The sequence below is a fragment of the Rutilus rutilus genome, assembly GCF_951802725.1.
Source record: "Rutilus rutilus genome assembly, chromosome: 23".
Taxonomy (NCBI): Eukaryota; Metazoa; Chordata; class Actinopteri; order Cypriniformes; family Leuciscidae; genus Rutilus; species Rutilus rutilus.
The window spans coordinates 12,303,457-12,326,321 of record NC_140233.1 but is presented as its reverse complement, the minus strand read 5'-3'; the positions used below and the strand labels follow the sequence as shown (position 1 = coordinate 12,326,321).

General features: G+C 38.2%; 1 protein-coding gene across 4 annotated transcripts in view; it reads right to left on the bottom strand.

Moving 5' to 3' along the window:
- Positions 1-17,257: 17,257 nt before the first annotated feature.
- The window catches only part of kiaa1549la (KIAA1549-like a), a 53,947-nt gene continuing 48,339 nt past the window's right edge, over positions 17,258-22,865 (bottom strand). For 2 of the 4 annotated variants that reach the window (XM_084397844.1, XM_084397845.1), the window contains exons 21-23: positions 22,557-22,714; positions 22,293-22,367; positions 17,258-19,090 (exon numbers count right to left, since the gene is read on the bottom strand). In XM_084397844.1, coding sequence (XP_084253970.1) covers positions 22,338-22,367; positions 22,557-22,714 — 188 coding nt within the window. In that variant the 3' untranslated portion in view covers positions 17,258-19,090; positions 22,293-22,337. The remainder of the gene's footprint in view (positions 19,091-22,292; positions 22,368-22,556; positions 22,715-22,865) is intronic. The other 2 variants (XM_084397846.1, XM_084397847.1) reach the window with 1 other exon arrangement.

Below are 22,865 nucleotides of genomic sequence, written 5' to 3'. Positions count from 1 at the left end.
TGTATGCTGAAGAAACAAGCGGAAATGATAGAAAAACATACAAATTTAAATCTAAAAATAAAACATAAATCTAACGGTCGGTTATCATTAACAAAAAATACACATGCTCACTTCAATCAAACACATACTGCTAAAATATCACAAAAATTACCAAACACCAAATCCTATCTCCACATAAAGGCCATTTCACTTTAAACAGCCTATGCTTTGCACCATTTATTCTGTATGACACTGAGAGACAATTTGTTTCAACACAAAGACATATGCTAGCTTCAAGCTAATGGAGATGAATTAAGCAAAGTTCAGGTTCATTTAGTTCACAAGGCTTTCCTATTTCCACCGAAGGCGTTTAGCTTAGGCCATTTCATTTTCTCTGTTATTGTGCCTGTAGGTTAATTCGCAAACACTTCCAAGTCTTTATTTTGTACATATCCATCATCAAACAATTGAAGAATCTAACTATCTGTCTTGTTTTTGATGACTTTGGAAAGCTAGTTGCCAGATACACGTCAAACGTCTTCTATCATTTGATGATGAACTGGCGGGTAATTTGTCTGTTGTTTATAGCTTACAAGCGGAGACATCATGCTAAGGTGCCTATAAATCTCTCAAATCTACCAACAAGACTTTTCCGGAAGACAAACTGCAGGCTAGACATCTGGCAAGAGATATGAGTTTTGCTACGCTGCTGTGAAATATAATTTTGGCACAATGTGTCATGAGTCACTTCTTTCTTACTTTTTGAAACTATGTTTCACGCCGAGAGATTCTACCGCCGTCATTCGCCGAGCCCAGTCAAGCTGATGTTCTGCGTAGCCCTTGGCTTCTTACAAAATGAAACACAAAAATGAAACATTATTGAACTGCACCTCGGAGATACCCAGGGAGTAGTAGTCTCTTTACTGATATCTCAAGTGCTTCACCTCGTAGACGGAATATTGGAGTGAGTAAGGATTTAAAAAGAAAGAAAAACACGAAGAAAAAACAAAACAGCCTTGAAGCGATTTCAGATTGCCCTTCATAACCTTCCAATACATTCCTGCAGAATCCAATTTAACGGAAGATGGGGAATAAAACTGTTCACAGAACGGGAAATGTTATCTCCTACTGATGTTTAAGACATACTGTGTGGCTTAAATTGAATATTCCTTTGAAACTTTGAGTTTTTCAGGATGAAATTCACTTGTTCTTGCCAATGATTTTATTTCTTGTTTCATAGTAATGTCATTGGCTGCAACTCTGATATATTCAGCGAGCTCATTTCAATTTCACATCGTGTGATTCAAGTTAAATGTTACAGCAGACTGAAAGCGTGCTTATCTAACTCTGGATCGCAGTGCCTTCACTGTGACATCCATCATCATTTTAATGATCTCCAGTATCTAGAAGTTTTTGGATAGTGAAGTGTCAGCCAATTCGCACCAGTACGTGTTACCGATAAGTGCAGGACTTCTCGATTGCACACGGTCTCCATCAAGGGCCCGCAGGGACTTCATGTGAGGCAGGTACTAGCTGTATTATTAAATGTTATTTTGTGGGTTCAGCAAAAATGACCAAATGGAAGGAGCTGTCCTCTGCAACCAAGAAGGATATTGTTAAAATGGCTAAATCTGGTCAATCGGTTTGGGATATTGCTCATGTGCAGGATATGAATGGTCACAATGTCCACAGAATTATTTCAAAGCACCGTGAGACCACTACCATGCAGAATGTAAAGTGCTGTGGCTGGTCAAGGAGGACTAGAGAGCATTTTGACAGGAGGATGCAAACCACCTCAAAACAGCTTCTAAAGACCTGGATTAGACCTTGAACTGTATGCCAATGGCTACAAGAGGTTCGATTGAAAGGTTGTGTACCAGTAAAGAAACCATGTATTAGTTTTATCTACTGCGAAAAACACCTTGCATTTGCCAGAGAAAGAAAAATTTGGTCACTTGGTCCGTTTGCCGCGTGACCCCTTTAAATTAAATGTGCAGTACACTTGGGGTTTTCACTTAAAGGGATAGTTCACCCAAAAATGAAGATTCTGTCAGTAATTACTCACCCTCATGTTGTTCCAGCCCCGTAAGACTTTCGTTCATCTTTTGGAACACAAATGAAGATATTTTTGATGAAATCTGAGAGCTGTCTCACTCCTTCATAGGCTGATAGGTAATTGCATCTGCCGGCCTAGAAAAGTTAGTAAAGACATCGTTAAAATAGTCTAAGTGACTACAGTGGATCAAGCGACGAGAATACTTTTTGTGCGCAAAAAATAAAATATATATTTTTCATCATCTTTCGCATGTTCTCGCGCATGCGCTGTGGCCTCCACTCACTCACACCAGCTCACAGATTCACTCGGCCAACTTATTGAGGTAAACGCTGCACAATGGTAGCCTGACTACGTCAGACTTCCTACTTCCGCTCAATTTCATTTCGCTCCTGTAGTCAGTCTGAGATAGCAGCTTATCTTTCAGTTTTCCACCGGCCTTCAGACGGCCGGGCCAATCAACGAACAGAGGGCGGGCTGAGAGCCGTGACGTAGATGCTGATTGTACCGTGGATGCGTAGATTTACTTCACATAATCTGCAAAAGTCGTTCACAGCCATGTTCACTCCGGTATTTCGCTCGATGGTTTTGTTTTCGCATCATACATGTGTTTACAGTGGAAGTTAGATGCGGCTGAGCATGCGCATAACACACGCCATAACCAAACGTCATGTGATTGGCTTACGGGTAACCAATGATTTTAAACGTCAGACAAGCGCCCCCTAGTAAGAGAGAAAACACTTCTCTATTATGCCATTCCAGACTCTGTATACGAAGCAAAGTGAAGTAGCAGAGTCTGGTATTACCAGGCTAGCACAATGGTATCACTCTTTACAACGTCGGACATATAACAGTAATTAATATGATTAGCCTTTTGCTTGACTATGTTGTGTTGCTAATGTTACACAAACTATGTTCCCATTCGCATCTCAGTCTGCCTTCTAACAATCATCAGAAACGTTTGAACAACTCAGAACGTTAGTGGAGGAAGGCATATAGTTCATCATAACATTGTAATATACATCATACACCCGCTATATTGCAAAATCAACCCAACATTTCATATCAACAAAAAACTATACCGGGATAACCTGGCATCTTTCGATACTCCCCTGCTAGTTCACAGTTAATGATATGCTAAAGCCCGCCGGCACGTTGACGTGATTGGTTGCAAGGTAGTTTGTGGTCAGAAACACCAGCGATTTCAAACCTCATTCTTTTCACTGCAGTTTTAAGGAGAAAATATATGGTTTGTCTTAAAGCACATTAAATACACCACATAGACATATAAACAACATAAAACCTTGATTTTCACCACGGGGGGGACTTTAAAATATTTTTCCCCACTAGAAAAACCACCAAAACTATCAACATCCTAAAGGATAACCATGAAAATGAGCAAAAACACACAGAATCTACCAATTTACACAGAGCATCTGGGAGGAACTAGGATGATCTAGATAATGATCATCTCCCAGGGTGTTTCTCACACCCAGCTGACTGAATACCGTGTCTTTACTGATTCCCAGCTGAAGGAGAAGAGGTGTGGAACGAGGGATCCATTAGAGGGAAAGGAAACAGCAGTCAAGGCCTCCATGCGCTGATGATTTATGTGTTCAATATGAGGGCAAGGTGCATTTTTCTCCATTTTAGCGCTTTAGCCCTGACACTCAGAGCAAGGGGATGCAGGAGGCCGTAAAAGTGTTTGGTTTGGACTCAGAATGACAAGATGTTAGTCACAGACATCCTCTGAAAGAAGTACAGCAGCTTCCTGTCAAAACAGGATGCGAGAAAGTTTAGGCATCAATTGAAATCAAAGAAAACTCTAATTCGAAAACTGAATGAATAAATAATAAAATACATAAAAATAAAATGACCGAATAAAACGCATTTATTAATAAACTAAAACATAAAAAAAAAAAAAAAAACCTTGAAAGTTATAATTTAAGTTGTCTATAGTGGCAAGTTTAGAATACAAAAACATGCATTTAAAAATGGATTTGGACCAGACATGATATACAAAACATAATAATATGTGATGGTCTATTCTGCAGTCTTAAAAGCATATAAACCTTGGTCTCCAGATCATAGAGATGTCATAACACGGTGATTTGCAGTGATCATCATCTAGGGCTGTTTTGTCCCAGGTACTGTACATGTTGCGGTTTTGAAACAAGGGCCGTGGATCATTACCGGCTCTCAGCTGAAACAACAGCTTCGTATTCTTTACTTAAATTACAGTGAGACTGTCAGAAAATAGGGGCAATTTTGTGCTATTAGACTGTCACGCTCTCTCTTCATTTGCTAATTAGCCTACTGAATTGTAGCTCAAGAGCATGGTCTGCAATTCTGGTTATAAAGCAATGCATCCCAGCAAATCATCTGCCATTATCTGCATTCACAAATTGAAAAAGAAATGTATAGCCCATAGTGAGATATTGTAATTGTAAATGTTGATCACATCTAGACTTACCTGTCTTTTTTAGCTTTTTTTTTCTTTCTTAGCTTCCACTTACTTCTGTTTTTTTTTTTTTTACTAACGTTTGCTGAAAGGTTTAATGCATTGTCCCATGATGCAGAACCTTGCTGACGTTTGAATGCAACACCACAAAAGACCTGCCAGTTGCATCAGTTTTCGTCTGCTGCTTTAATGAGGTTCGGTGGGTTGTTTTAGTACGGAAAATTTCAAATGTGCACAAGGGAGCCAAAATGCCACAGAAACAACTCTTGGTGTTTCTATTAACATGGGATTACCATCCAAATCCTTTTTCCTCCCAACCAAAATTAACTAAACATGATAGATGAGTAAGACGTTGTGTTTTATTTTCACATCCATCTGCCAAAATAAACTTTCTCACGTATTGGATAAGTCCAGCTGTGGATCCGGCAGTCAGAGCTTTCAGAATGTAATCAGAAAGCCCTGTTTGACATCGTGACAATCAGCCAACATGAATTTTAGTCCTTCCAAGCAACCAGTTTCGAAATGTTCTCAGAATTAACCTTTTTACTCAATTGGTGGCTAATTCGTATGAATGAGATTGTACAGGTTTTCGTACAATCTACTTATGTCGCAACGACGTTTCAGTTTAGGGGGTGAGGTGTCGACCTTCATGCTTACTTTTTTCTAAAAATCTTATGATTTTGTACAAAACAAAACAAAATTGAATTTGAAAATGACACTTTTGCACTTGAGTTAAGAATACAAATGAAAGGTTTATGGCTCTCTTATGATTTTTTCTAAATTGTAGGCATTGATTCTCACTAATTTGCCCACTATCTGTCTACTTGCACAGCATTCAGACAGACGGATAGATCTTATCTAAACGACTGTCACTGGAAATCTGGAGACAGAAACGGAGGATGTCTTTATTCAACCCTGAAACAGTATGTTACTGTGACCCCTGTGCGCTAGCAGAAGGACACAGATCTAGCACCTCACAGCAAAACACTGTAAATCAACACTGTCAGACTGAGGTAAAGTGTTAACCGAGTATGACTTTTCTCACATAGATTCAACTGGAACTCATATACAGTAGCATGTTGGTCAAATGTAAAGAGACTGGGGCCCTGTTTACACCTGGTATTAAAATGCCTTTTGGTCGATCGAATCGCAAATGGACAACGCTAAATACAGGTGTAAACGGGGTCTAAAACGTTCTGAGTTTGTCCACTTATGACCACTTCCAGAGGTAGCCTAGTCGAAAACGCATTCGACTGAATTGCTTTCGAAGTGTAAATGTGGTCGAATACGTTTGAAAAGACCGCCTACTCTCCGCCTACTGACCTAACGCGCAAACGTTATGGGTAGCACGCTAGCCAGATTTTGGCGGCTAAAGACCCAAGTTTGGTTTGAAGACGAAAAATGTACCAAGCACAATGTTCTCTCACCATTTCTGATTTTTAACACGCGCTCACCACATTCGCGTTAGTCTTAAGGCTATTAGAGAAACGAAGTAGAGTGTTCTCCAATGTGCTCTCTGTTAATATATGTGTGTGTCTGTGTGTGTGTGCAGCAGTGTTGTTATTGTTAAATAAAATAATTAATAGGTAATAAAATATAAATATTAGATTAAAAACTTAAATGTAAATTAGAAGCTAAAATAAGTTGGAAGAACTAAACTAAAAAAATATAATGAAAATATAAAAATATTGTTTTTCATTTATTTCACTGTCGCAACATACAGAGAGCAAAAGAGGACGAAGAGAGAAAGAAAGCCACAAATACGGGTTTAAGACCTCATTTTAGGCCTTAATTTACCAATTCTCCATTGCCTACTTGAGTTTTTCCCATTCCCGCTTTCCCTGTGGTTACATCTAGTGTTAGCAGTTTTTGTCCAGTAAGTGTTATTAGCACTGTGTCAAGAAAACCGATCACTCAGCTCCCTGCCGGGCCACACTGGCAAAATCTGCCACACCGAGTTTAAAGTGACTTGAGAACAGAGGGGGATGGGGCACAGTGGTCATACCACACCAGAACGGCGGAGCACAGAGGTCCCAGAGATACAGAACTTGTCCAGATCCCTGTGGACAGCCATGACGGAGGCTTGATTGCCCTGTCACATGATTCCAGCCCGAGACCTAATGAGAAACATGCCTGGAATCGCCAGTGACCCGTGACTGCTGCTGCTGGGTGAAAAGGCAGTTTACAATAATGTAAGTCAAGGGACCATGACCATGATGTCTTTGAGAGGGTGGAAATGATGTAGGAGGGTGCAGTCAGCTGTCAAAACGTTCCCACGTTCACACGGATCCACGAAAACAACTAAAAAGGCTGTATTATGATACCAGGCCAGTAGTTGGCGATGTCACTTTGTAAAGAAACTACGCTCCTATAGACTAAACACGTAATGCACGTGTGCATGACGTCATAGTTTTCACAAATTAGCATTTTTGTACTTTAGACGGAGACAGTAAGGGTGTCAGTTTCAAAAACGTGCATCATGAAAACGTTTTCAAAAGTTTTCTTTTCAGGTCCCCAAAACGCCATTGTCATGTAAATGAATGCATAAAAAGTTCAGTAATTACCAATTAGTTTGTGCCAAAAGCAGTCACACACTTCACAAGAAAGAGATTTATGTGAACAAAAATGAGTCAGCACATTGAACAAGGAGGATTCATTAACTTGAACACTAATTGTTCAGTGCTCATTTCTAACTGATCTAACCCTTTGACTTTCATTTTTCAGAATCAAATAAAAATAGTTCATTCAGACGAAACACACTGGAAACATATTGAACATGAAGCACACTTTTTTTGTTAGTATCTGACAAAGCCACAAAGCATTTTTATAGTACAACTGAAAGCCATACAATTAGATTCAGCAAAGGTTAATGAGCATTTTCAGTTAAATATATGGGAATACTTTATTTTAAGGTGACGTAGTTACACATTACTGAATGTACTTACTTTAGTAATAACCATGAATTATGCATAATTACAAGTAACTAACCCTAAACCAAACCCTAACCGTAAGTCTATAGCGTACATGTAGTTAATCAATGTTACTATGTAACTACGTCACCTTAAAGCCAAAGCACTTTTCCTCTTCGGTCCCCCTACAGGTTGGAAGCGGAATTGTCCATTACCGCTGTCATAAATAATTTAGCCTACCGCAGCCTACCGTCACATGCACGCTATTTGTTTATCCAGCATCGGCTTTGGAAATAACGATGTCCACAGACAAGGTAGAGTATGTTGCATGATTTTATGAAAGTATGATGTATTGCGACATCAGTCATGACATTATAACGCTTGCCGTAAAGCAAGTCAAATTTGTAGTTTCTTATGTCTCATTCGAACTGTAACTCATACTGTTACGAGTTGATGAACCACTGAAACGATTTTGGAAACATTATTTTAAGGTACAAAATAATCTTTAGTGTTGCTTTAAAATAAAGTGTAACTAAAAATAAATATTGTCCCAATGGCACCTATGTATAAAGCCCTGTTAACATCCAAGGGAACAGAGATCTAGAAGTCAGCCTGGGAAAAGTTTTTGATTGCCTGGTGAAAAACTCAGTGTGGGGGCTCAAAATATGTGCAAGATAAGAGACAAGGACAAGAATAGCACAACACATTCAGACTCACAAAAGCCTGACAGTAGAGCAGGTTGCAGATGGTCATGAGGTGGTGAGCCTAAAACACACTCACACACACACACACACACACACACAATCCCACTGGCAGTCACAGTCGATAGATGGACCGAGAGATAGATGAAGAGGTAAGAAAATGTAGTGACAGATGGAGAGAAAATGTGTGTGGGCAGGGGACAGTCAGCCGCAGGGACATGCAGTGAATCTATTGTTTCCTAAAGGTGAGAGAGAGGGAGAGAGAGAGAGAGAGAGAATAAGAGATAAAGGAAAACAGAATAAGAGGATGGGAGAGAGGTTGAGAAACGACATTCACTGGCCCTGAAAGACACAATACATTCAGCTATCAGGCTCATTGTGAAATCCTCCCTTTCACAATAGTATTAAAAGAGAGACAGCACCAAAAGAGACATGGCGCTTTTATTTAACTCCTCAAAGAAGAGGAGACGCAGAGAAAATGGAAAATGTGACAGAATTACAGTCACAGAAAATAGCCCCCGCTGAAAATCGATTCACACTTGACAATCAGCCAGATAAGGCAAAAACGGCTGTCATGCTGTATCATTCAGTTGGGTAGATGAGGATATTTGGTACCATGATGCATCGTGGGAGGGAAAAGTGGATCTGCAAGTCTTTCTAAACTACCTCATCTTCACAAGCTCTCTCTACTAAGATCGAATGACACACAGCGCCCCCTATTGGGAATGAGATGCAATTTCAGATTAATCAAGGAAAAGAATTACTAGCATACTGATCAGTTTTTTAAATAGTATGTGAAACAGTTTGTAATATATATATAAAAAAAAGTGTAAGATAGTAGTATGCTACACTCTTGCTATGTACATGTCGTTGAGTGCTGACCAGTTTACATCTCAGATTTTATTTATTTTTTGCATTTTAATAAAAAAAAAAATCAAAAATGTCTTCAGTTTTGGCCAGTCCAACTAAATAATGAGTAAATAAGATATATTAAAAGTCAAGTGCATTGCATTGTGGGATATATTACTCAATCCAGTGTGCCCTTGTTGTATACTGTACTATATCATCTAGGAAATGTAGTAGGTCAAACAATGCATACCAGTGTTGTTATTGTTAACTAAAACTAAAATAAATAAATATAATTTTCACTAATTTAATTCAATCTGAAATAAAATAAAGTTTTTTTTTTTAACTAAAAATGAACAGAAAATAAATAAGTGGACGTTTGAATACTAAAACCGAAAAATGAATGAAACACTTCCCTTGCGCTCATTTGCATAAGGCATAGACGTGGCCAATCAGTAACAGGCATGCAAATGATTGGAGTCATTGCTCCATTGCACTTTCATATATAACTGGCGTCCTGTACTTTGATTTGTCTTAAGAATATTCGGACGGAAAAAGGACTGGGAAAATATACAGAAAGTTGAACATTTTTGCTCTAATTACCTACTTTGATCCCAGAGAAAGACAAGAACTTGTCAAAATCAAGTACGATAACCATCTTCTAAGAGCAAACAAAAACACATCTAATCAAATGCAAAGTAAAAATCATTCCACACAGGACACAAAAGCAATTCCTAATTCATGAAAAGGGTTGTCAATCAGAAAAAGAAAATTCAGCTCAGGGAACAATGTATGCATATTTTTATCATTTGAAAACATTTTTCCCCCTCTCGTTCCTCTCTCCACCTCCCTCAATGTCATTTCTCTACCTCATTCCCTTTCTCAGGCCCTCATTTTGCCCTTCAACAATTTAATCAGAGCCGTAGCTCTGCCAGGTATATTGAGCTATAATTATAGCCTTGCCTTCTTATTAGTAGATGAGACTTTGATAATGAGCCCTCGGAGAGAATCCAAATGGAATTGCTCCTGGCCAAACAAGGCATCTATATGAGCTTGGCGCTCGTGTTGCCCGTGTAAAAGCGCGGGGAGATTACGGTGTAGATCTATGGAGATATGGATATGTTAGAATGGAGATCTAACAGAAATTACAGCACACCAACTGCTTCATTAATTCAAGATTTGTTCCATTTCCGTCCCACTAATGAGACATTCTACCGCCCTGACTCAACCAAGTGCACTTACTCAGCGTCCTTGGCGTTCAAATCCAAAATACTGCTTCATTAAGTTTGATTCACAAACATTCTGCTACTTTTCTTAGTCATTGGGGCATTCATTGTCTCAGCTGGAGCTGGCATCTCGCTTCTTCGAGCCTAACTAGAAAATGACTCACCCAGAACACCTACTGGACGGCGTCTATGGACAGCAGCGCTTACCTCACTTGTAACACTTTAAATAGCATATGATATTTAAGCTTGTTGTCTGGTAGATGTCATACTTTTTATTCGGATGAATTATTTTGGGATATATGTGGATTTTGAACAACAACTTTGGAATAGACACTGCACCACTAGTGGCCACAAACAGATTTGCAATGTTTGTCTGCTAGCTAGATGGGGCGGGGCACAGCACCGACTGTGTGGATTTAGGGGTGGAGCTAACTGTTTTTTGACCACTAAGTAAAAATGTTAATTACACTCTCAGAAAAAAAAAAAGGTACAAAAGCTGTCACTGCACTGTGGAGGTACCTTTTCAAAAGGTACACCTTTGTACCTAAAGAGTGCATATTAGTCCCTTAAAGGTACATATTGGTACCAAAAGTGTACATATTAGTTCCGAAATTGTACATAGTACATAAATGGTACATATTAGATCCCTTTTGAAGGGTACTGTCCCAGTGACAGCTTTTGTACCTTTTTTTCTGAGAGTGTAGGGGTGTAACGATACCCTCATGTCAGTATTCAATATGTCACAATACTGAACTCATGATACGATATTATTGCGATACTCCAAGACATATGGTAAAAGGTTAACAAAAAATGTACTGTTGATTAAAATGCAAAATTTGGTATTACATTGGGGGTGGAAATGAATAGGCTTGGACAACTAGGATTTTGAACAACAACTTTGGAATAGACACTGCACCACTAGTGGCCACAAACAGATTTGCAATGTTTGTCTGCTGGCTAGATGGGGCGGGGCATAGCACCGACTGTGTGGATTTAGGGGTGGAGCTAACTGTTTTTTGACCACTAAGTAAAAATGTTAATTAAACTCTCTCTCAAAAAAAAAAAGTACAAAAGCTGTCACTGCACTGTGGAGGTACCTTTTCAAAAGGTACACCTTTGTACCTAAAGAGTGCATATTAGTCCCTTAAAGGTACATATTGGTACCAAAAGTGTACATATTAGTTCCGAAATTGTACATATTAGTTCCAAAAGTGTACATATTAGTACATAAATGGTACATATTAGATCCCTTTTGAAGGGTACTGTCCCAGTGACAGCTTTTGTACCTTTTTTTCTGAGAGTGTAGGGGTGTAACGATACCCTCATGTCAGTATTCGATACGTCACAATACTGAACTCACGATACGATATTATTGCGATACTCCAAGACATATGGTAAAAGGTTAACAAAAAATGTACTGTTGATTAAAATGCAAAATTTACAGTGGTGACACCAGAATTAAAATATTCATGATTCTGAAGCTGAAAATACAGAATTATTTTAAACGAATATGCTTGCACTCTGTCACTGACTAGATATATTTAAAATAATGTAGGCCACTTTTTACTGGTAACATAAGACATTTGGCATTATCAGGACCCACAAATATTCCCAGATTGCATTATTATAGGTTACATTATATATAGACATACTGACACTAAAACTCTGAAAACCTGAATTTTTGGGTGAATTATACACAATACATATTGTCACTATCCATGGTACATATTGTTGCATTTTTGTATTGCGTTATATTATGACACGATATATTTTTACTCCCCTTACTTATCATTGTTTTGGGTGCCACTAATGGGCGCAACAATAGTTCACCAACAAAAAATATGATATTTCTACATCAAAAACACCTTGACCAATATTAATGAGGCACGTTGTCACACTATAAAAGTTGTATTATATAAAAAATATAAATATATAAAATAACCTCGTTATTAAATGTCATACTAAAGCTGTGAATTCCAGGTATTGTAGCAGAGCATAGTTCGCTTATCTCTGGGTATAATGGTAGCAATGTTGTATTCAGTATATTTATAGAATGGTTGTCAAGCACACAGTTCAATATTGCAAAGAATACAAAGAACTTAGAGGGTGTTGCAGTAGCCTTCTGTCTTACTGAGAAGGCGTTCGGGTGGCGAGGGTCATTGTTCTTAGTCTACAAAGAGCCGGCGTGGGGCAGCTGAAACATACAGTAGTTTCACCCTATCCAACTATTAATTACTCGGGCATTCATCCAGTAAGCTCCTTATCTCACACAGTCGCCACCAGGGCTGCGCATCAGAGCCTGCGCCTCACTGCTGGATTGTGACTGTCGAGTCCTTGAGTTTGTCATATTAATGCTCGTGAGATAGTGTATGCTTGCTGTTGAGCAATTCAGGAACGGTATAACATTAATCTACTTCAAATTAATGCCGAATGAATTCTTTGAAACTTTCTAATTCAAAGAATCCTGAAAAAAAATGATAGAGGTTTCAATAAAAATATAGAAATATTACAAAATCTTACCAACCACAAACTTTTAGTGTATGCATTTGGTGTTGCTAATGACACAGAAACATTTACAGCTGCTTTATAACTCCAAAATATCCCAGGATGGAGTCTGGATGTGGCGATGAAACCCTTCCTTACAGGTTCTTTTAAGGTTACCTAACGCAAGTCACATGCTCTAAATGCAAAATGGAAAATTGATTTTTGCATATCCCAAAGCAGCACAGGGGGGATAAATATTTTAGAAAAATAAGTCTGGCTTTCTAAAAAAAAAAAGCAAATTCTACAGGAAGTAGTTTCTAAAGTGAATAGATCATACGCTTCTAAAATAGCTCAATGATTATTAAATATTCAAAAGAGCTGTTATAAACCACAGGGACCACGGCACAAAATGAGCATTTGCTGTTGTGGTTTAACCAGTGTAAAGAGTTTCTGCGACGCAGGAAATACAAGGACTGTGCAAAATTAAGCCGCTTGAGATAAATATGCAAATATCCTCCTGGCATATTTAAAATGTAAACATCTTCAGATAATACCACAGCTTCGCCTACCTACATTCCCTCTGTTATCCAAGAGCCACATGATGCCTCGGGGACCCACATTTTTTAATCATTTTTACTTTTCCCAAACTTGTTAAAAATGCATGCTTGCATTTGCATTATTTCACTTTATGGCTTTCTTAAATGAGAATCACTTTAGCTTTAACCATATTTAGTTCACTTAAGCGGCATGTTCTCTCTCTCTCTCTCTCTCTCTCGCTCTCTCTCTCTCGCTGGAAATGTAAATCCTCCGAGTGGCTGATACCCTCCACTCTGATCATTTGCTGAGTGCTGTGCAATTCCCATTTGTTTGCCTTTCAGTGATTGCACATTAATTACTGAAAGAGGCGATTAAACATCTCTTATTACACCAGGCCTCCCAGGCAGTCCACACGAGCTGAGCCAGCAGAGCTCAAAGGCCTCCAAACGCATATTTACATCCTTGACAGCAGTGCAAGTAGCCCAAGCCTCCAGTAAAGTTGCTTTAAGGCCAAACATCAAGTGACTAGCCAAAGGATCAGGACGAGAAAGATGATGCGACAATCACTGTAAAGTGTATTAGGGTCAATGACATATCAGACAGTCCACAATAAAGACAAATATTTTCAAAGGTTTAGTTCATAGAAATAAAAAAAAAACAAAAAAAAACACGTATACTATTTTCATAAACTATATTAAAAGGAACAGTTCACCCAAAAATGAAAATGATCCCATAATTAACTCACCCTCAAGACATCCTAGGAGTATGTAAGTTTAGAGGTCACCCTTCCGCCGGACTCTCTCGCGAACGTCCGTTGCCAGATTCTAGTAATTATAATGTATAAAGGTTTAAATATGGATATTTTATTACGAGATATTATGCAAAAATATGTTATGAAAGATTTTGAGAGGACACTTACCACTGACATCGATTGTCGAAAAAGTTTCGATTTTTTTCGATCTGCTTTTGAAGAAATACCGTATTTCGTGCATTCTATCAGTTGCAGTTCTGGCGCCTTCGTCTCAACATACTGCACAACGCAACGTTTATTCACATCAAATGTTAACGCAGAGGAACGGGACACTGCAGTTCACAAAAGTTCATTATTTGCATGTGCTTTAAAGCCTTGCCGGTTAAACATGTCATTCGCGTGCTGATGCGCTGTTCTAACGTGCGCTTTTCTGAGCGCATTCACCCTAAGCACACATGCACTAAAAGCCTGTCTAACAGCGTCTGGTTACTGGACTAAGTTATCTTTTGAGTCGTATTGCGCTTATACTGTCAAATACACACAAGGTTTACATAAACAAAGTTGGTTATGTCTAAAGTGAAAGCAAACAAAGAAAATTGAGAGAAAATCTGCTTGTCAAATCGCGTCGCGTGCAGGTCTTAAAGAGACAGTAGCCTAGTAAACACGCTGCCGCTCGTCCTTAAAGGGATAGTTCACCCAAAAAAAAAAAATTCTGCCATTATTTACTCACTCTAATGTTGTTCCAAACCTGTATTCATGTCTTTCTTGTGCTGAACACAAATGAAGATATTTTGAAGAATGTGGCTTACCAAACAGTTGCTGGTCCTCATTGACTTCCATAGGGAAAAAATATACTATGGAAGTCACTGGGGTACATCAACTGTTTGGTTAGCCACATTCTTCCAAATAACTTTTATTTTCAACAGAAGAAAGAAACTTATTCGGGTTTATAACAGCTTAAGAGAGTAAATTATGACAATTAAAATTGTTGGGAGAACTATCCCTTTAATGTTAATAAAACAACAAAACACAAAGGGGAAATCACTCACTGCTCTTGACTGAGAACTTTAATAGTAGCTTTAAAGGGGTCATATAATGCCATTTTTGTACAAGTTATTATGATTCTTTAGGGTCTAAATGAAAAGTTTGTATTACACTTAAATAAAAAATTCTCATTAGTATTGTAAGAAAACACTCATTTTACCTGGTCAAAAACAGCTCTGTTTTCAGCACGCCATTTAAGTGCATGTGTCTTTAAATGATAATGAGCTTTGCTCACCCCACCCCTTTGTTCTGTGCCTACACAGTTTGTAATAACACAATAACCACATGCGTTGTTCATTATAAACTTGGGATTATGAACTATATTGAGAACGTTGTGCATAGAAAACATGCCGTAACGTACCCTGAGTGTAAACCTTAGCCGCATTCATCGTGAAGCGTGCAAGCGATTTGCAAAGATTAATATAAAGGTTAATAAAACGTTACACTCACTACTTCTGGAGGTGCAGCAGGAACACAAATAGTTGGTACCGAACCGATCCTTTTTTCAGGAGCAGCTTCTTAGCAAAACCAGCTTTATACTGACCCTCCTTTATAAAGCAGTCCGGTGAGAAATGATTCGCGCAAACATGAAAGCATTGACGTTGATCGTGGGGAATATTCCCTTCGAAAACAAAACTCAGCCACTGTCTGCGTCTTCAGCGGTTCGGATTTAGGAACATCAAAATGACTGCTGTGTTCATTATTACACCCAAGAACAGAAGACAACAAAGCCATTCTGCTCCAGCGTATCAACAATGCGGACTATGATGACAGCTCGCTCAGGGCGGGTCTGTGTTGAAACGTTGCTGTCAATTAACAATTGTGGGAGGGGCGTCCGACCGTGTGACGTCACACGGTCAGACAGCTCGATTTGAAAAAAAATAAAAACACTGGATGGATTTTTATCATTATGATGGTTGTGTACAGGCACTGCCAACACACATTTCAGTACAATCAACTTGTAAAAGTGCATACCATTATATGTCCCCTTTAATAAGAATCAATGTATAATTGACTGAAAAAAATAATAAAGCACTGTTTATTTCATTTGTATATTAAGTTGTGTACGTGTAATGTGTATCTTTGTTCTTAATTTTTAATAACAAAGAAAATAATTACAAAGATTTTAATCTTCGCCACTTTGGCCTAAACGTCTGCCATTCTTTTTTATTGTGTTACTAGGCTTTGTTTTTAAAATAGGGACATTAGTTTGGCTGTAATGCTCAGTCACTTGCAAAATAGTAAAACCAACATGAAAAAGAATCGTGATAAAATCGTGATATGATATTTTTGCCATATCACCCACCCCTATATGAACTGCACTTTCAATATAACTAATTCTTGAATAAATTAATAGGGGGGAAATCGTTTGCTGGTCTGAAGTGTTGGGGTGACAATAAATTGCCGTTCTAAAGTGCAAAAGTGTCCTCATTCACCCTTATACCGACTATTTTAGCAATAGTCGATAATTAGTACTTTTTGCTAGCCGAATACGAGTGTTCTTTGGATACCATTCAAATAAATGATTACCACTCTTCGTAGCTTATAGTCATAATGGAAGTCATTCCGCATGAATTATGAACAAAAATCCATTTACTCTATGTAGCTTCACCTGCAGTAGGCTATAAGGTGAACAGTGATTAGCGCTTTAAATGCAACCAGACATTTAGGAGAGACAGAAGCCTCGTCCCTGCAGTGATTGATGTGACTCATGTGGCTTTGAATGGCTTTGCTGTCACAGATAAAGGGACAGAGACGAAATCGAAGTGGACAGGCCGCTTTTACCCTCCAGCAGCCTCTTGCGTTGTTAGAGAAACTCACCTCAGCCGGGCTGACAGCCACCCCGCCCGGACAGTCCTCAAGTTAGCCCGATGAAAGACACCTTGGCAAGGTAACGTTAGATGAATCCCCTTAAGGGACGGGGAGAGAAACAAGGGACCGCACCTAAACATCCAAAGCAGGGCCAGATAGAAAATACGTCTCTAAATGTGCTTAAACTAGAGTTAGAGGACATAATGGGTTTTACAAAGTGAATAAAAGCCGCTCCATCACTGCCAGGAATAATTTTGCAGCGGAGGAAGTTTTGGTTGAACTGAAATATAGGGGTAGTGCTGCTCTCTACTGGACAGGAAATGAAAAGCTAAGCAAAGCTAGGCTAGCATGGACACCATATTGTTTACGAACTTTAAAAATGCTAAAATGGACAATAAAGCAGTTAGTAAAACATTAAACACAATATGAAGTCTTTTAAAATCATTTTTAAATGATCAAATGTCGTTTTTATTAGATTTGATTCAGTGTGTAACCCACAAAAATGAGTCCTTCAAAGTGTTAAACCATTATATAATGATGGTTATTTTACACTATGCTAAATAAAATAATCAAGAAGAAAAGAAAATAACAAGTAGAACGTTTAAACCGAATAATATTTTACAGAAACGAAGGGAAATATACAGTACTGTCAAATATGGAGTTGTTTAGTGTCATATATAAGTAGGAAAAGAAGTCAACATCTTATTTGTTATGATGATGTACACATTATGAATATTACACAATTTTCCCACATAGGTTCACAAGGAGGCTTTTTTTTTTTTTTTTTTTTTTTTTTTTTTTTTTACATTTGAAGCACAATATTTTACATTGGTAACAATTTTTAGCCGAATGTCCACTGTTGTTGGCCAAAAAAGGTGATTCAATTGATATAAAAATATTAAAAGAAAAAACTTTAAAAAGGAACAATTACATGATAGATATTTGCACATCCCCTGCACCACCGAAGTTAAACAGAAAGGACAACGTTCATTTCAACACAAATCATACAGTAGTGGCATTTGTAATAATTTACACGACACATTATGTAATTTTCATAATCCGATTATGTTAATGTATCTTGATTCATTCTGCAAATGGCAAAAAAAAAAAAAGTCTGTAAAGTACATTGACAGGTAGCATGTATTTAATGGGATACTTCTGTTGTGTATGATTCTTTTTACAATAGATTTCCGTCCTATAACTGCCCAAATAAAATATGGGACTTACTTGACATACAAAGCCCTTATGATTTATATGTCCAGACTACATGCATTAGACTCATTCTCTTAAGAACACATGCCCAATGTTACTTCTGCAACACCGTACTTGCTTAATTATAGCAATTTGATATCATATTAGGATATTATGCTACAGTTTTCATTTGATTTCATGGGATCAGTATATTCTAAATCAGATTTAAAGTCAATTTTGGTGAATGCTGCATATTTTTTCTCATAAATATCTCTATGTTTTGGTACCTTTTATAAGGCAATAAAATATGTAGTTTTTGTTACTCTTCCAGTACTTACAAAAAGGCTACTAAAAATATGAATCCCTCCATCCGTTCATCATTTATCAATCTCTTTATCCACTAAACCTTTATGGCTATCTTCCCATGTCACATGTAAACTCTCAAAACATGATTCATGTCTTTTATGAAAGCTTTTGCATTGTGAAATACTTTAATACAGCATAAGCTATGGATTTTTGAGAGAAAGAAAAAGCATATACTATTTTTTTTTGCATTGTGACTACAGTAGATACAGTACAGGATGTCACATCCCTCCAAATGTTTGATTTCTTTTATATCATTCATCGTCATCATCGGGTTTTTTTACACAAGCCATACGGAGTGCTCAAAAAGAATCGCCTGCAATAACCGTTTCTTTAAAAAATGCATGAATGAGAGCAAAAGACACAGATAGGCATCGATGAAGCAAGGAAAGCCCAAAATGAAAAAAAATAAATATGTTTTAGTTTTTCGTTATTAGTAACTTGGGTGTTTAAAATACACATAAAACCACCTGCATAAGATACAACACTTCTTAATTTGAAAAAGCTTTAAGAAAAACACAGTTTTGGCCAGTGAGGTAACCTGTTGCTTGTTCAGCGTGGTTGTTGTGTTTATTTACCCTCACTGCAGACGTTGATTAATAATGGGTGCTGCATCTCACTTAGGCTGGCAGGTGAGTTTGTGGCTTATGGGTCTGGGTGGCGTTGTGGTTGGTTGGGGCTGCTGAATCCAAAATTTCAGAGTAGACGACGATTCTTTTTGGTGGCACGCAACCTGAAAGATACAATCACATGGCTTCTTAAAGAGACAGTTCACCCTCATGCTGTTCCAAAATTCTTTTTTGCGTTACACTGGGGGAAAAAACAACAACATACAGGTTTGAATAAAAATTTGTTCTCATATTGCCTTGTATGGACAAATATTTAAAAAAAGGTAAAAATTAAAATAACACCATATTATCTTTAATATTTTCTCTTATATTTAAAAGCATAGTTCACCCAATAATGAAAATTATTCTTTTGAGTTCAGCAGAACGAAATTTATACAGGTTTGGAACAACCTGAGGGTGAGTAACTGATGACAGAATGTTCATTTTTGGGTGAACTGTCCCTTTAAGAAATAATTAAATTAATATTAAATATACAATTATAATACAATTACTTATTGAATTAAATGTATATATATATATATATATATATATATATACACTCACCTAAAGGATTATTAGGAACACCTGTTCAATTTCTCATTAATGCAATTATCTAATCAACCAATCACATGGCAGTTGCTTCAATGCATTTAGGGGTGTGGTCCTGGTCAAGACAATCTCCTGAACTCCAAACTGAATGTCAGAATGGGAAAGAAAGGTGATTTAAGCAATTTTGAGCGTGGCATGGTTGTTGGTGCCAGACGGGCCAGTCTGAGTATTTCACAATCTGCTCAGTTACTGGGATTTTCACGCACAACCATTTCTAGGGTTTACAAAGAATGGTGTGAAAAGGGAAAAACATCCAGTATGCGGCAGTCCTGTGGGCGAAAATGCCTTGTTGATGCTAGAGGTCAGAGGAGAATGGGCCGACTGATTCAAGCTGATAGAAGAGCAACTTTGACTGAAATAACCACTCGTTACAACCGAGGTATGCAGCAAAGCATTTGTGAAGCCACAACACGCACAACCTTGAGGCGGATGGGCTACAACAGCAGAAGACCCCACCGGGTACCACTCATCTCCACTACAAAGATGCAAGATGCTATCCTATCAATATGGGCCAGCATTTCTAAAGAATGCTTTCAGCACCTTGTTGAATCAATGCCACGTAGAATTAAGGCAGTTCTGAAGGCGAAAGGGGGTCAAACACAGTATTAGTATGGTGTTCCTAATAATCCTTTAGGTGAGTGTATATATATACAGTGAGGAAAATAAGTATTTGAACACCCTGCTGTTTTGCAAGTTCTCCCACTTAGAAATCATGGAGGGGTCTGAAATTGTCATCATAGGTGCATGTCCACTGTGAGAGACATAATCTAAAAAAAAAAATCCAGAAATCACAATGTATGATTTTTTAACTATTTATTTGTATGATACAGCTGCAAATAAGTATTTGAACACCTGAGAAAATCAATGTTAATATTTGGTACAGTAGCCTTTGTTTGCAATTACAGAGGTCAAACGTTTCCTGTAGTTTTTCACCAGGTTGCAACACACTGCAGGAGGGATTTTGGCCCACTCCTCCACACAGATCTTCTCTAGATCAGTCAGGTTTCTGGGCTGTCGCTGAGAAACACGGAGTTTGAGCTCCCTCCAAAGATTCTCTATTGGGTTTAGGTCTGGAGACTGGCTAGGCCACGCCAGAACCTTGATATGCTTCTTACAGAGCCACTCCTTGGTTATCCTGGCTGTGTGCTTCGGGTCATTGTCATGTTGCAAGACCCAGCCTCGACCCATCTTCAATGCTATAACTGAGGGAAGGAGGTTGTTCCCCAAAATCTCGCAATACATGGCCCCGGTCATCCTCTCCTTAATACAGTGCAGTCGCCCTGTCCCATGTGCAGAAAAACACCCCCAAAGCATGATGCTACCACCCCCATGCTTCACAGTAGGGATGGTGTTCTTGGGATGGTACTCATCATTCTTCTTCCTCCAAACACGTTTAGTGGAATTATGACCAAAAAGTTCTATTTTGGTCTCATCTGACCACATGACTTTCTCCCATGACTCCTCTGGATCATCCAAATGGTCATTGGCAAACTTAAGACGGGCCTTGACATGTGCTGGTTTAAGCAGGGGAACCTTCCGTGCCATGCATGATTTCAAACCATGACGTCTTAGTGTATTACCAACAGTAACCTTGGAAACGGTGGTCCCAGCTCTTTTCAGGTCATTGACCAGCTCCTCCCGTGTAGTTCTGGGCTGATTTCTCACCTTTCTTAGGATCATTGAGACCCCACGAGGTGAGATCTTGCATGGAGCCCCAGTCCGAGGGAGATTGACAGTCATGTTTAGCTTCTTCCATTTTCTAATGATTGCTCCAACAGTGGACCTTTTTTCACCAAGCTGCTTGGCAATTTCCCCGTAGCCCTTTCCAGCCTTGTGGAGGTGTACAATTTTGTCTCTAGTGTCTTTGGACAGCTCTTTGGTCTTGGCCATGTTAGTAGTTGGATTCTTACTGATTGTATGGGGTGGACAGGTGTCTTTATGCAGCTAACGACCTCAAAAAGGTGCATCTAATTTAGGATAATAAATGGAGTGGAGGTGGACATTTTAAAGGCAGACTAACAGGTCTTTGAGGGTCAGAATTCTAGCTGATAGACAGGTGTTCAAATACTTATTTGCAGCTGTATCATACAAATAAATAGTTTAAAAATCATATATTGTGATTTCTGGATTTTTTTTTTTAGATTATGTCTCTCACAGTGGACATGCACCTACGATGATAATTTCAGACCCCTCCATGATTTCCAAGTGGGAGAACTTGCAAAATAGCAGGGTGTTCAAATACTTATTTTCCTCACTGTATATATATATATATATATATATATATATATCAGAGATAATTAAAATGATTTTGGTAACACTTTAAAATAAGGTTTCATTAGTGAACTACATTAGTTAACATGAACTATCAATGAACAGTAATTCTATAGTCTAAGGGTGTTTACACGACACCGTTTTCAACTAAAAAAGGAAAACTTTTTATGCGTTTTGGCCGTTCATTCACACGTCAACTGTGTTCTGGGAGCCTGAAAATGCAAACTTTTTAAAATGGGTTTCAAAGTGCAAGTTTTTGAAAACGATACTGTGACTGTCTGATATATTGAAAACGATACCGTTACTGCTCCCTGTTAGTTCCTATTAGTTAATACATCAATTTTAACAAATGAGACCTTATTGTAAAGTGTTACCTTATTTATTTTTTAAATGTATAATCAGTGTAATAATAATGTAAATTGATAGTAATCTAAAACTCCAATATACCCCTTTAAATTTCTGAGTCTGCTCAACATCAGAAATTACTCCAATTCAGCAGATGGTCTCTAGGTGACACTGGTTCTGTAAGAAAAAAAAAAAAAAGACATTTACATTTAAGATGACACAACAGAGACAATTCAGATGAATAAAGGTTCTTTGTGGATAATAACAAAATGTGAATGTAATAGGGTCACAATACCAGATGTGTTAGGAGTCATCGGGGTAGGGTTAGTCACGCTTGGCGGTACTTTATATAGAAACAGAGCTTGCCTTTACCGTGTCATTCCACTGATGTGGAAGGTCCTCTGGCTCTGGAGGGTAGGACATCCAAGAAGGGCTCCGGTAGGAGGACGGTGGAGACAGGACGAAATAGTCAGAGTAACCGGGACGGTTGGCAGATATGGCATATACTGCTGTCATTGGGTTTCCTGAAAAACATTGGAAGGCAGATTTTTTTTTTTTTTTTTTTTCGTTTGAAAACCCAAAATATTAAGGGGTCATATGATGCGATTTCTTGTTTTCCTTTTTCTTTAGTGTGTTATTGCAGCTGTTAGTGCAAATATAAGATCTGCAGAGTTA